Source organism: Kogia breviceps, chromosome 7 (assembly GCF_026419965.1).
Source record: "Kogia breviceps isolate mKogBre1 chromosome 7, mKogBre1 haplotype 1, whole genome shotgun sequence".
Lineage (NCBI taxonomy): Eukaryota > Metazoa > Chordata > Mammalia > Artiodactyla > Physeteridae > Kogia > Kogia breviceps.
Window position 1 is genome coordinate 76,456,007 of NC_081316.1, and position 16,422 is coordinate 76,472,428.

Below are 16,422 nucleotides of genomic sequence, written 5' to 3' on the forward strand. Positions count from 1 at the left end.
ATGAGGAAAGGACTATCTCTTCAACAAGTAGTATTGGTAAAACTGAATATCCACATGCAATAGAATGAAGATGGACCCTTATCTTACACCATGTTCAGAAATTAAGTCCAAAATGGAGTAAAGATCTAAATGTAAGGCCTGAAAGTATAAAACTCCGAGAAGAAAATATAGGGGAAAAGCTTCATGACATTGGAATGGGCAATGATTTCTTGGGTATGATTCTAAAAGCACAGGCAACAAAAGCAAAAACAGACAAAACTACATCAAACTTAAAAACTCCTGCACACAAAGGAAACAATCAACAGTGTGGGACATGGGTGAAACAGTCCTTGCCATCCCAGAACTTACACTCCAGGGGGGTAATATGATATCAAACTATACAGCAATAACACAACCACCTACGTGGTGAAAACTGTGGCAAAAAGGAAAAGCACAAAACATTGCAAGCATACATTACAGGAAAGCTGGTTAGGTCTAGAGTGGGTGGGATGCTACCTGGAGAAACCTCCCTGAGGAAGTGACAATCAAGCCAAGACTTCCACATTACAGGTGGAGGAAACTACAGCAGAGGAAGCAGCATGTCTCAAGTCTCTATGGCAGGAAGGGTCTTAGTAATCTGAGGAAGGTCAAGGTGGCTGGACTGAAGTGAACAAGAAGGGAGGAGAGAGGAAGAAGAGGAGGCTAGAGAGGTTGCAGAGGCCAAATTGAACATGGCCCTGTGTGCCATGATAAAGATGTTGGACTTACCTTAAAACAATAGCAAGGCATTGAAGGGTATGGATTCAATATTCAATATTACCTCAATGAAAATAAATCCATAAATTGAAATGGTCTCTAGGTCTGTTCTAACTACAAAAGGTCTAGAAATCTATGATTCCATACTCCATCTCATCTACAATTACAAACTGTGCTCCAAAATTCCAGTTTGTATCACACATATTAAATCAATAGTCTCACATTTAATAATAATGGCTGCTAGTGGTTTCAAGGTGTCCAAATGGAGGATAATTTCCTAGAAAGAAAGTGTAGAGTTGTTCTTATTTTTAACATATAATTACTTCACAACAAAATTCATACATATGAAGAATAAGGTATCACCTCAATTCTGACTCAAAGCACTAAAAGTATTTACAAAACTAAACTCACATGTTCTCTAAACTAGAAATTTCATACAAACCAGCTCAAGACTAAAGTAGCTGTGGAACAGAGACAGTTCTCAGAAGACAGGGAAACTGGCCAATATGACGCTTTAGAAATTGATTGCAGAAATTTTTTTTCTCAGAAAGCATTCATACTCTTTGATCAGTGATTTACTTCAAATAATCTATACTAACAAGTGAATCCGAGTCAGATAAAGATTTATCTAGGAGAGTCACTATTATTTATAACAGTGGGAAAAAAAACTAAAAGTCCACCAAAAGGAATAGTTATAAAGTCACAGTACAAAACTATTATACAGGGCTCCCCTGGTGGCGCAGTGGTTCAGAGTCCGCCTGCCGATGCAGGGGACATGGGTTCGTGACCCGGTCCGGGAAGATCCCACATGTCGCGGAGCGGCTGGGCCCGTGAGCCATGGCTGCTGGGCCTGCGTGTCCGGAGCCTGTGCTCCGCAACAGGAGAGGCCACAACAGTGAGAGTCCCACGTACCGCAAAAAAAAAAAAAAAAAAAAAAACTATTATACAGTCACTGAATACCACTTAGTACCTGGGTGACCTTGGGCAAGCAATTTAACCCAGGGTCCGTCTCATCTTTAAAATGGTGGTAATGATGGTACTTAACCTACAGAGTTGACATAAAAACTTAATTAGAAACCTGTTTAAAACATTTAGTACCTGATACACAGTAGACTCTAAATAAATGTTAGCATCTGTATACTCAACGTCTTTTTAAAAAAATTTAATGATATGGAACAGACAATATTAATGTTAAGTGTTCAATATGATCCCAACTTGAAAAATAATATATAAAAACATATTTTAAAAAATAAAAACTTGGGAATTCCCTGGCAGTCCAGTGGTTAGGACTCTGTGCTCTCACTGCCAAGGGCCTGGGTTCAATCCCTGGTTGGGGAACCAAGATCCCGCAAGCCCTGCAGCTCAGCCAAAAAGATAAACAAAATAAAAAATAAAAACTCAAAGCAAACATATCAAAATGTTAACAGTAACCGCCTCTATATGTTAAAGTTATGGGTGATACATATTTTCTTAATAAGTTCCTTTTTTTTCTTAATTTCAACAATATCCTGTTATTGCCTTTACAATAAAAAAAACTTTAAAAACATTATTTTACATTAATTATCATGGAGATGCAAATCAAAATACAGTAAGATTCATATCCATTGAAATGCCTATAATAAAAAAAAAAATGTTGGTGAGGATATGAAGAAATTGGACCCCTCAGCCACTGCTGGTAGAAAAGTAAAATGCCCCGCTGCTTTGGAAAACAGCTTGGCAGTTTCTCAAAAGGTTAAACACAGAGTTGCCACATGACCCAGCAATTCCATTCCTAGGTATATACCAGAGAACTGAAAATATACATCCACACAAAAACTTGAACATGCATGCTCACAACAGTAAATTCATAATAACTAAAAAGTGGGAAAAACTCAAATGTCCATCACCCAATGTGCAAACAAAATAGGGTATATCCATAATGAAATATTATTCAGCCATAAAAAGAAATGAAGTACTGTTATATACTACAACATGGATGAATTTTGAAAACATGATGCTAAGTGAAAGAAGACATACACAAAAGGCCACATATTATGATTCCAGTCATATTGTATGAGTTCAGAATAGGTAAATCCATAGAGGTAGAAAGTAGATTAGTGGTTGCCTAGGGCTGTGGGACAAGAGAGTAAGGGCTAATGGGTATAGTTTTTTGGAGGGAGGGTAATGAAATCTTCTAAAACTGATTTTAGTGAAGGTTGCACAAAAATGTGACTATACTAAAACCCACCAAATTGTACACTTTAAACAGTTGAACTGTATGGTATATGAATTACATCTCAGTAAAGCTGCTATTTTTGAAAACAATATTTCTTTAAACTACATCACTCTTAGATTTATATTGCTGGCCAAAGTATTCAATGACAAAGTCATCCATATTCTCAGCAGGGAACCTCTTTAATCACTCTGAAGTTTTTAGTCCTGTATAACTTTACAAATCTGATCAAAATGTAGAGTCCAACTTGATCATTGTACCAAATTAATACTATATAACTTTCAAGCAACAATGAAAGAAAAAAATAACATAGGCTATAGGACAATAAGAAAGAACTACACAAAAGCATGGTTTGGGGAACTTAAGAGCAGTACCCCTTCCTATTAAATGATACTTGTTAGGCATACATTTGACAACATTTTGAGTGCGAAGGCATATTCATTCCACTAAAAGAAATTTGAAAACTCATTTTATGGGAGAACTATAACTAACACAGGAAGAGCAAGCATCCGGTAAGAAATTAAAAATGTCCAGCCTAGGAAAACAGAAAGCAGAGACTGCTAGACTCTAGAAAAGGGACATTATATTGAACAAAAATTTTTCTCTTTGTGTGTTTTTCTTGTGTGTGTGTGTGTGTGTGTGTGTGTGTGTGTGTGTGTATGTTTCCCAAACAAACAAACAAACAAAAAAGAATTATGTTAGAAAGCAGCAAATTCCCCAATTAGGACTTGGCTTATTGCCAATGGATTACTGGTTTTTAATCATCAAATAGCCCAGACCAACCTTTAATGTGTAGAATCAGCGAAAATAACTGACCATGATTTGGACCAAAAAGCCTATTAGGCTATTAAATCTCATGAAAGGCTTAGTTTGCCTCATAAACATGCTGAGGCAGAACTAGTTTTTTATGTAGTCTACTAGGGCTCAATAGTAAAAAGTTAACAATATAACACTTTCTTCAATTACTATCAGGTAAGCCAGGCATAGTGGGTTTTTTGCCCAAAAAAGGGGGGTGTTGGGGGAAGCTCACAAAAAATTCTTCCTAGATGTTCACAGAATCCTATTCTTTTATTTACGTATGTATGTATGTTTGGCTGCATCGGGTCTTCGTTGCTGTGCGCAGGCTTTCTCTAGTTGTGGCAAGTGGGGGCTACTGTTTGTTGTGGTGTGCGGGCTTCTCATTGTGGTGGCTTCTCTTGCTGCAGAGCACGGGCTCTAAGCACGCGGGCTCAGTAGTTGTGGCTCGCGGACTCTAGAGCACAGGCTCAGTAGTTGTGGCACACGGGCTTAGCTGCTCCACAGCATGTGGGATCTTCCCGGACCAGGGCTCAAACCCGTGTCCCCTGCATCAGCAGGTGGATTCTTAACCACTGCGCCACCCGGGAAGTCCCCAGAATCCTATTCTTTACTAAAGAAGAAATTTAACAAATAAGCAAAAAAAAAGTTAACAATCAGCTGAGGCAAAATATTTGCTACAAGAATACACATGTTAATCATCTGAAGCCTCAGGAAAGCTGAAAATAAATTCTATCAATGTGAAGAACAACAGGAATTATTCTCTCTGAAGAAGCAAATATAGAAACCAAATAGAAAAATTACTTTTTGCAAAGCAAGTTTCATTATAATTTATCTCTTGGTCTCAACCCCTTCTGAGTAATTCTCTTAGGCAAAGGCAGAAAACCTCTCAAATAAGCCGGGGGAAAAATGACCAAAATGAACACTGAGGAACACCAGATACTAATTAAGAAGAAAAAAATCACCTTAAAACACTTGAGAAAAGAACCTAAGAGAACTAGAAGGAGGCTGAGATAGTTTGAGATGATCAGAATGGCTTTTAAACCATTCTACCCCTGCCCTTACATATCCAGTAACTGGAAAACATTAATTCTGGAAGGGAGTAATTAATCCCTCAATAGTACATATAGTTAAAAGAACACTGGTCTAGAAGTGAAATGGCTTAGGTTCAAAATCTATCTACCCCTTTTTAGCTAGGCAACCTTATGCACTCTATTTCCTCCCGAATTAAATGGGGATAAGAATTCCAGTTATGCATCATCACAGGATTACCATGAGGATCAAATGAAACTTTATAAACACACACACACACACACACACACACACACACACACACACATATAGGAAAGCACATCTTGCAAATGTTTAATCATTTCATATTTTCATTGCATAACTGATGACAATCTCTAAGTTGTTTGGTTTTTTTTTTGCGGTACGCAGGCCTCTCACTGTTGTGGCCTCTCCCGTTGCAGAGCACAGGCTCCGGACGCTCAGGCTCCGTGGCCATGGCTCATGGGCCCAGTCACTCCGCGGCATGTGGGATCTTCCTGGACCGGGGCGCGAACCCGTGTCCCCTGCATCGGCAGGCAGACTCTCAACCACTGCGCCACCAGGGAAGCCCTCTAAGTTTTTATGTTAACATTCTTCAGTCACTATTGGCATTTTTTTCAAACAAGTTTCAAAACAAGGAACTAATTTTTGCTCAATTTAAACCCACACCACAAAAACCTTGCCTGCTTTATTTGGACTGAAGGCCAGGCAAAATTCCACTCCAGGTGGCTAAGCAATAATAAACAAGGGCTCACTGTTTTATCACATCCTCACTTGTTCTGTGAATCAAGTTTTTCTCCAAATTTTGTGGCTAATTTTGGACTTTTAAAATACTGCTGTATTTTCTCCTCCAGTTACAAAGCTTTTAAATACCTAAATACTAAAACAAAGAACATTTTAAACTTTAGAATTCAAGATGTTTAAAGAGAGTTACATCAAGGAGAACAAAATGTGGTATCAGGGTACAGCACTTCAAGATATTCAACCATGTTTCTCTACTAGTCCAGCCCACACAAATTCTAGCACTGAAAAACAAAGCAATTTCCAGATTTCTGAGAATCCCCCAGTATGTTTTATTTATATATATGAATATATATATTTTTTTAATGTATATAACTTTATTTATTTTATTATTATTATTTTTTTGGCTGCATTGGGTCTTTGTTGCTGTGCGCGGGCTTTCTCTAGTTGTGGTGAGCGGGGGCCACTCTTCATTGCGGTGCGCAGGCTTCTCATTGTGGTGGCTTCTCTTGCCGCGGAGCTAGGTGCATGGGCTTCAGTAGTCATGGCTCCTGGGCTCTAGAGCGCAGGCTCAGTAGTTGTGCTGCACGGGCTTAGCTGCTCTGCGGCATGTGGGATCTTCCCGGACCAGGGCTCGAACCCATGTCGCCTGCATTGGCAGGCAGATTCTTAACCACTGTGCCAGCAGGGAAGTCCCTGTTCTATATATTTTAATAACAGACATAATTCTGCTTATTGTCTTTAGTTTTTAAGATTAAACACATACATGCACACAGCAGGTCATCAAACATTTGCTGAATATAAGACATATTTACTATGTGAACTTGGTTTTGATTTTATGTTTAAATAAATTGAAATTTTTGAAAAGTAAAAATATGATGAGGTTACAGTATCTGTTTTAAATACATTTTTGTATTTTAAAAGTAGGGAAGACAATAAGTTTTTATTTTTATTTATTTAAAGTCCATGATGCCAGAGTGCTAACACATACTTTCGGGGAAAAAATTAGGGAACTAGATGTTGTTTGTCCTAGATGCACAGAGAAAGTGAGTCCTTTGGGTTTGATTGTCCATTGCAGACTGACTGTCTTGTTTCTAGTTCATAGGGCCTAAACTTGATTAAAATAGATATTGGGAGAAAAAAAGAGGGATATACCTAATTTTAACCCCTTCTGTGGGATCTGGGCATGCACCATATCCTAACCACTTGTCTTAGGGGTTGTTAATGGAGTGTAAATGTTCTCACCACTATGGTTGTATTCAAAACCTCTTGTCTTCTATTTAAATTAGTGCAGAAATATCAAACGGTAAACTCAAGGATTCTGAAGCTGTTGTAACTAATCATGGTTAAGAGAATTTCTTTAAGATACAGAAAAACAAATACTATATGTTCTCAGTTATATGCTGAATATTTAAAACTATGAACTCAAAGAAATAAGAGAGTAGATGGTGGTTATCAGGAGCTGGGGGGTAGGGGAAATGGCGAGATGCTGGTCAAAGGGTACAAACTACCAGCTTTAAGATGAATAAGATCTGGGATCTAGTGCACAGCATTGTGACAATAATTAACAATACAGGACTATATACTTGAATGTTGTTAAGAGAGTAGATCTTAAAAGCTATAACTACAGGAAAAAAAAAAGGTAACTATGGGAGGTAATGAAAACACAACTAACCTTACCGTGGTAATCATTTCGCAATATATACATGTATCAAATCATCACTTTGGGGGACTTCCCTAGTGGTGCAGTGGTTAAGACTCCACCTGCCAATGCAGGGGACACGGGTTCAAGCCCCGGTCCAGGAAGATCCCACATGCCACGGAGCAACTAAGCCCATGCTCCAAAACTACTGAGCCTGCACTCTAGAGCCCGAGAGCCACAACTACTGAAGCCCGCACACTTAGAACCCGTGCTCTGCAACAAGAGAAGCCACCTCCAAGAGAAGCCCATGCACCACAATGAAGACCCAACGCAGACAAAAATAAATAAAATTTTTTTTTAAGTTATATTTAAAAACATCATCAAGTTGTACACCTTCAATTTACATACATTAGGCGTCAATAATATCTCAATAAAGCTGGGGGAATTTTTTCTAAATAAAAAGAATTTCTTCACAAAAAAAAACATATTTACTTATTATAATACAACTATAAACACAAATGAGCTACCTGATTAATAAACAGAAAGACCAAAAAAGCTTTAGAAAATAGTATAGCATCATACTGTGAAGTTTTGAAACCTCACACATCAGTTTCTGTATAATTTGTTTGAATTTTTTTATCATGATATAATTCACATTCCATAAAATTCACCCTTAAAGTATACATTTTAGTAGTTTGTAGTATATTCACAAGGTTTTGCCACCATCATCACTATGTAACTCTACAACATTTTCATCACCCCCAAAAGAAATCCCAAACCCATCAGTAGTCACTCACCATTCTCACCTCCCCTCAGCCTCTGGCAACCACTAATCTACTCTATATCTCTATGTGTTTGCCTATTTTGGACATTTCACATAAATTTGATCATACAATATGTGGCTTTTGTGAGTCTTTCATTTCATTATGGTGTGGTTTCTCCCTCTGCAGTTGTTCCTAATTAAAGCATGACCAAGTATATGTATAAAACATACACACACAAATAAACAGCAAAAAATTGTATTGTGAGGCTGATATGGAATAATAGATATAGGTACAAAGAATACTACCTAGGGCTTCCCTGGTGGCGCAGTGGTTGAGAATCCGCCTGCCGATGCAGGGGCTACGGGTTCGTGCCCCGGTCCGGGAAGATCCCACATGCCGCGGAGCAGCTGGGCCCGTGAGCCATGGCCGCTGAGCCTGCGCATCCGGAGCCTGTGCCCCGCAACGGGAGAGGCCACAACAGTGAGAGGCCCGCATACCACAAAAAAAAAAAAAAAAAAAAGATCGAAAAAAAAAAAAAGAATACTACCTAGATGAATACACTGTAATTTGGACAATCTTTGCTGCAAAATTTCTGAAAAATATAATGTGATTTTTAAAAAGAATGCTGACCAACATTTTGGCATTTTCAATACCAGTAACTTAAATTATTATTATAAATTTTAATTACTGTACTTTGCTTTTATAAAAAGGACACTTAACTATAAAAAGAATTTATACATATAAATAGCTATAAAAATCCCAAAAAAGTCAACAGAAAAAAATGTCAATAGTTATGGCATTTAGGTGATTGGAAAACAGTCTTTTTAATGTGTTTTATTTTTAATTTAAAAGTATTATCACTGTCACTTTTTTTTTTTTTTTTCCCCGGTACGCGGGCCTCTCATTGTTGTGGCCTCTCCCATTGCGGAGCACAGGCTCCGGACACGCAGGCTCAGCGGCCATGGCTCATGGGCCCAGCCGCTCCGCGGCATGTGGGATCTTCCCGGACCAGGGCACGAACCCGTGTCCCCTGCATCGGCAGGCAGACTCTCAACCATTGCGCCACCAGAGAAGCCCTCACTGTCACTTTTTGAAAGACATTTTTGACATATATCCAAAAATTTCAAGCTTGGTGTTATAAATAAGCAAACGCAGTAATTCCCAACCCTTCATGTACATATGTGATTATTTTCATACCTAAACTAAATGTACATGATATGGAAAGATGACACTAATATATTGTTCAGTTAAAAAAGTAAGTTGAACTATATGTAGCATAATCCTATTGGTACAGAAACAAAACACTATGTATTGTATAGGTGTATATTTGCATGTCTATAAAAAGGTCAGCAAAGATATTCATCAAACAGTTAAAAGTGGTTACTCCTGTAGAGTCAGACTAAAAAGGGTAAAGAGATTTTACTTTTTATTTCATATATTTGTATTAACTGCCTATTTAATAACAAAGCTACCTTTTGTAATTTTTTTTTGTAATTTTTTAATCACCAATGATTTTAATTAAATGTGCCATCAATTTAGATTATTTTCTTTAAAAAAATAAAAGAACATTAAAGTCAAAACTTTAATGTGTCAATTTTTAATTATCCAAACCAAGGGAGAAACCAAACCCAGCAGAAATACCAATATGGCTTCCAAACACATAATCATTTTTTACAGCATCTTTACTCATAACATATCCCAGAGGAGACATCCAAGTGGCACCCAAAAAAGTCTAGGATGAAAACTTTGCTATATGATATCTATAAAAATAATTAGGGGCTTCCCTGGTGGCACAGTGGTTGAGAGTCCGCCTGCCGATGCAGGGGACACGGGTTCATGCCTCGGTCCGGGAAGATCCCACATGGCACAGAGCAGCTAGGCCCATGAGTCATGGCCGCTGAGCCTGCGCGTCCAGAGCCTGTGCCCCACAATGGGAGAGGCCACAACAGTAAGAGGCCCGCGTACCGCAAAAAAAAAAAAAAAGATAATTAACATCACATTCTACCCCATCATATCCATGCTTTAACAATCATTGCCAGTACATGTGGAACCAGAATTTAAAAAGAAAAAACAGCTCCCTAAGAGAAGACAGGTACAGATTAATACAGAATACTTAATTTCCAAAAAAAGAGCCAAGTCGTAAAAATATCAAACGAAGTTTTAGAAGACACTGGAGAAGAGAGAGAAATAGGAAGTACTGTCAGTCTCATTCTTTCTTTCCTTTCTGATTTATCTCATGATGCTTCCCACCTAAACTCCTTAGTGAACTCACCAACAAGGGGCTATGGGGCCTACTTGAAATGTGCAGTCTGAACAATGCTGTAAGCAGGAGGAGATTAGTCATACCTTTTCCAAAATGAACTTGTTTAAATACGGCATGTAGCCCTGATTGGAGACAGGCCCCTCATCATCATCCCGGAAGTGCTCTTCAAGGGCAACAGGGTCATGTGGAACCTTCAGCACTGTGCACAGGTTATGGGAAAGGACCTAAGGGAGAAAGAGGGTAGTTTAGAGGCATCCACTAATCAGCACGTGGCACCTTCACTGTCCGAACACAACTGGCTGCTCCCTGTCCTGGGGAGAGAAAGACGAAGAATAAATTGCCAGCTGCCAGCTCCCCACATGTTACCCATAGTGTCTCATTCCCTCCCCAGTTTTGGTCCACTTCAAACAAGTCTCTCTTCCATGCCCTACAATGAGCCAGGCTCCATGCAAGATCTGTGACTACCAGACTCTTTGTAGTCATTTATTAATTGGCCCACGTTAGAAAGAAAAAGGGGGGAAAGAGCAAGAGAATGTGTTTAAAATTAAACTTCTCCCTAAGTAGAGCAGTCCGTCAAGTAGAGCTGTAAGAAAAAGAACCTGGTTCTGAACAGCTGCAGCTGGGGGTTCTGGACAAGGTGGCTGACCTGGGCCCAGCCACAACCATTCTGGGCTTCAGTTCTCTCCTTTGTTCAATATAAAGGGCCAAGTTAATATACAAATATACCAGATATTAATTAGTAATCTCTAAGCATCCAAACATCTCAAATTCTATGATGCTAGGCTAAGTTTTCAGGATGAGTATAAAAGAGTATAAATATAAAAAGAGAAAGAAATCAAGGGCCCGATTTAGAAATACATGAAAAATCAATAGCAAAAAAATCTCAGGAGTCACCAAAATGGTTGAAAATATTCTGTCAAAAATCTGCATCCTGGTCTTGCAATAATCGAAGTGCACACTGTAACATTCAGGTAGTTGAGTTAGCAGTCTGGGCTCTTTCAGTACTACTCTTGTTTCTTATTAAATGAAAATCTAAATATAAAGCTTAAATCCCTTCCATTCCATTTGTGCATTCTAAACAGGTCAAATTACATAGCTAAGGCCATGCTGCCTCTAACAAAGAATCTTATTAGATGTTAAATCCCAGGTTAAAACCTTCCTTATTTGTCTCAGCCCTACCCATTTAATCACTTAAGGAGCCAAATTCATCTCACTGAATACTTTCAATTCCATAAAGCAAGTTACTTTTTTCTGCATACACATATTTCATTAGAATTTCTTAAGACTAAAAAAAATTAACCTATAAAAAAACATTTGCATATCTTCTTTCTACATTTATTTTGTTTCTCAAAGCTTCATTTATGTGGAGATCCTTTTCTACATGCTCTACTGGTTTTAAGGAAGTAAGTAAAGGAAAGGAAGTAAACTCACAAATGGTTATAAATGAAGTAATGAAGACTTCTATCAGCCCCTACAAAGCAGGCTGTTTTTCTCAAGTAAAACTTCTATTTGCCAGTAGTAGAGCACATGAAAAGGGCACGGTGGAGCTTTTACTGAATCTTGTACCACAGTCAGCAAAATCCTAAATAGACATTTCCTTTCTCTATTTACCTAGTAAAACCTATAGAGTAATTATCTACCTCCAAAAAGGTTTTGTGAGGATCACCTTCAGGAATGTAAGGAGCTTAAAAACTGCAACATACCATGGAAATATAGAGAAATAAAGAGCATACTCCTCATATAAGGCTCAACGGTCACTCAAATTTTAAAATTATTTGGACTTTACTCAAGTAAAAATTCCCAACCACAGGTTAACCTATGGTACGTTCATAAAAAGTTAAGAACAGTGAGGAACTCACTGGGTAGTGATACGTAAAGATCTACAAGATAACTTAAGTGAAAAAAGCAATGTACCTAAGACTACATATAGTGTGTTATCTTTTGTGTAAAAGGAAAAGGAAGAAAAAATAAGATACTCTAGAAGGATATATAAGAAATGAGTAACCATGGGGAGAAAACTAGTATGACTGCAGACCAGGAGCAAAAGAAGATTTCTTACTGTATCTCCCTTTTCATTTAGTTTAGGAAAAAAATTTCCCTAGTCAAAAAACATAATAACTATTTTAAAAATTAAACACACACATACACACACACATATATATACACACATGTACACACACACAATACACATACACACAGACATATATACGCACACATATATATACACACACGCACATACACACACACACACACACACACACACACACACACTTTTCTTAATGGCCAGCTTAAGCCCATACAGCTAAATCTACTTATCTTCGAACTCTACACTTTTTCTTTTACATTAACTTACTCCCTAGAGATTAGATATAAAAGGAAGACATATTCCACAGCAATGTACCATAACTAATGGATGAATAAGATGTAAGGGCAATAAATGAGCTCAGAAAGAATAGTGTGTGCTACAATGACTTCACAGATTAAGTGAAATGTAACCTAGGCCTTAAAATAAAAAGAGCTTTTGGATAGGAAAAGGGCAATTGGAAAGCTTTCCAATAGAGAAATAACATGAGAAAAGTAACTGATTAATGCAAAATCCTCAGGGTACGAAAAGCAAACACCAATCTCTCTCACACCCATCCCTTTCTTTGCCTGTGGGTTTCACAGATCCTCCAACTAAAGCCCTGGCAGGGGCCTTAGATACCATATTGTCATCCTTTTCATCTTATAGATGGTGAGTACTGGCTCAAAGAGATTAAATTTGTTTTTCTTGACTAAGGTTACTTAGGAGAACTGAGACTAGAAGTCAGGTTTTGTAATTGCTGGTCCAACACTCTCTAGTAACAAGGAACATTATGTTTCCAGTTTTCTAAAGTCAACAACATCTTTGCAGTAAATGCTTTAGTTCAACCAGTGATCCCACTGAAGATTTAGATTTAAATTCTAGACTTCAGCCTTGGACAATTAAATACAGAGATAACTAAATCCAGTGATAACTTTCTCAACCACCTTCATTTAGTTAAGCAAACTGTGAGGGAGGCAGCAGATTATATTAAAGGACCCTGGAGGAGGAGACCTGAGTACCAGCCCTATTCGTGTGGTCTGTTCCTGTACAGTGGTTTGCCATTTACCCATTTTAAATATTAGAATATTTTGCTACTTACTCGCTTAGTCTCAGTATCCTCACTGCAAAAGGAAGAGTTGGTGACTTGTCTCTAAAAATAATGTTTTTAAAAGCTCAATCCTTAACTATCAACCCAAACTCATTTCATGAACTTAACAGAAAGAACTATAATTTAGATCAGAAATTCGGCTTTTTTCATTGTTAGTAAGGCCTAGAACTGGGAAGTCTTCTTCAAACAAAATAACAAACTGAATAATAGATAACTGGAAAAGTTTTGTAACTAAAAGAAAAAAAAATGTGCCATCTTTTAAACTTTAAAAAAAGTTTATCAGTAATTTTTTTAAAGCCTAGACAGTATCTCAAGTTTTTTTTTAAAGTAAAAAGTAAAATGTATTTAAAAAAGCAAATTCTTGAAGGCCAGAATATAAACTAATAACAAGAAGTAAAATCTCCATAAGCTTAAACAGCAGTTTATGTTTTTTAGAGTTAGACTCACATCATCCATTAGTTGGTTTTAGTCTCACCCCTGGAAAGTAGATGGTATTGCTACTTTACAGATGAAGAGGCTGAGTGAGAGATAAGGAGATGTCCCCCAGATGACAGAGTTTTATGTGCCGTGAACCTAGGTCTAGAACCCAAGCCTTACACTTTGGTGCCCTTTCCCTGCCCTGCCACATTCCCTCTCCTGCTGGAAAAACAGAGAGCCCTGCCTATACAAAAGTGACAGGCATACTGTGGCCATGCATGCATATTATCGCTAAGGTGCAGTGACGGACTGGTGGTCACCCAGTCAGTTCTCCAGCACCCAGCAACATGGCTGGAGCTATTCAGTGGAGCCAACTTAAATCCAGTGGTGAAGAAAACATCCGTCTAGAAATCTGGGACCACTCTCTCTCTGGAAGCCCTCATCTCTCAGCATCCGCCTTTGGGGGAAACTGTTCCAAGAGGTACTAGCCTCCTCTCCAGATGTGGAAGCTGGAAAACAGATGAGGACAAAAGCAATCAAGAGGAAATAGGACTACAAGTTCTTGATTTGTAAAAGGACTGCCCCTGAATCACTCTAATCAGTGTTTGCAAGTTTCTTGAGAAAGTTGAATTTATCCTACCTCAAATGCCTGCTCCTCCAAAGGCCATTCTTTCAATGCCCACATAATTGCTAAGCAACTTTGCTCTCTCAGGCCCTGATTTGAAGAATAAACTATTGTTACTACAATAAAAGATCCATATCCATGCCAGACCCTCATCTCTCCAGTTCCTTCATATCTGTCTGCTAGTGCCTCTGCAGGGCCTCTGCTGACAAGAGATGACTAATTAACTGCTCGTGTGGTCTGTTCCTTTTCAGCGGTTTGCCATTTACCCTTTTTAAGCATTTTGCTCCAACTATGGTGAAAAGATATCAAGGATGATGAATGGCTAAACAGTATTTTAACACACATGAGTGCCTAATGCTTACCCTCCTCCCTCCCAAAGATGTAGAGATTACAAAGGTTCTCTGAAATGAGCCCCCCAGTCACAGACTGTTTCCCTTTACAGGATGTGTGTAATGGGCAAAATTCAACACCGAATAAAAGGCGGGTAGGGATCTCTATTCCGACAAGCTTATCTGAACCGACACAATTACAGAACTATAATTCATAATGGGCAAGCTTTTTTTTTTTAATGTGAAAATTCCTGTCTGATTTATAAAATTTCAAGCTCATGGCGAATTACCAGAAAACTCTTCCTAACAGAATGACCAACTTCCTACCAGTGCTATGCCCTGCCTTAAGAGCATTGTCTTAATAGAAGTCCCGCCCCTTACCATAAGGACTCATTTGCCCTTTCCCGACAATATCTTTTCATCCTGCTTGTCACTGCTTAAGGCCTGCTTGCTTTCTCTTAAATTATCTTTATCATACTCAGCCTCAGAAATCTCAGTCAACTCTGACTCAGTCCCTGAATGCAATCAATCACCATCCTAGACACTTTTACCAAATTAATCTTCAAGGGCTGCTGACCTCACATTATCACCTTGTCTGAAAGGCATCAAAAGCCTACAGAAGTAAAAACCAAAGAGGTATCTGAGCTCCGTATTTAAGTCACTTGGCAAGCCAGCCCCACTTTACATTTGTAGCCTTACTTTTTCCCACCCCTCTGCACCAACTGTACAAATCTAGTCAAACAAGCTTACTCAGAGCACCCCAAACAAACCCTGTATCACTCCCCTGCCCCCTCCAGGCCTCTGCTCTAATCACCCCTACATCTCCATTTCTACCTAACATAACTGCCATCCCTTTCTGAAGCCTCCACCACCCAAAATCAAGATGGTCTTCCCCACTCTGCATTTCCCAATTACTCTGTATTTCTTATCTTACACTACCACACATGATTTTCTCTCCCATAAGACTGTAAATTTCTGAAAGGCCCACGTCTTACCTACCCTTGCATCCCCACAGCACTTAATGTGCTACTCAGAATGCAGAAGGCTTTCAATAAATGCTGAACAAATTATTTCTAAAAATTCTCTTTTCACAGTAAAACCATAATACTTTAACAATGACAATGCTCTTAGGAAATATCCTACTGCTATCTCCTTATTTCATTGATAAAAAGACTGACGCCTGAGACTTGCCTAAGTCACAAACTGATTAGTAACAAATCAGAAACAAGAACCCAGGTCTCCTAACTGCCTGTCCCTGTACTGGAAACATTCTCTTTTGCCTAGTCACATCCTTCAAGACTGGGTTATTCTTCATAAACTCTAGGAAACCTTCACCACCCCCTCTGTCCACTGAACTCCTATTCAGCACTTAACATGAATTCTGTTTCACATACCAGTAATATCTCAAATACCTAACTGCAGCTCAGAAAGGGAGGAAACCCTGCCTAATGTTGTTCTTCCATATCCTTTACGGTGACTAGCAGAGGGTTAAGGGAGGACTCAGTGGGAGCATAACACTTATGGACACATTAAGGAAGGATATCTAACTCAAAACCGTCTGTTGTGATGTGTCCACAGAACATATACCATTGAACTACAGTATATGCCACTGGATTACATTCTAAATAGACTACCTTTAATAAGTTATTTTGGATAATTCACTAAGTTAGCCCTCT

At 38.5% G+C, this 16,422-nt stretch overlaps 1 protein-coding gene across 2 annotated transcripts in view; it reads right to left on the reverse strand.

Annotated features, from left to right (window-relative positions):
• The window catches only part of SWAP70 (switching B cell complex subunit SWAP70), a 79,154-nt gene that overhangs the window by 45,902 nt on the left and 16,830 nt on the right, over positions 1 to 16,422 (reverse strand). For both annotated transcript variants that reach the window (XM_059069161.2, XM_067038639.1), the window contains exon 2: positions 10,286 to 10,426. In XM_059069161.2, the coding sequence (XP_058925144.1) occupies positions 10,286 to 10,426 (141 nt within the window). The remainder of the gene's footprint in view (positions 1 to 10,285; positions 10,427 to 16,422) is intronic.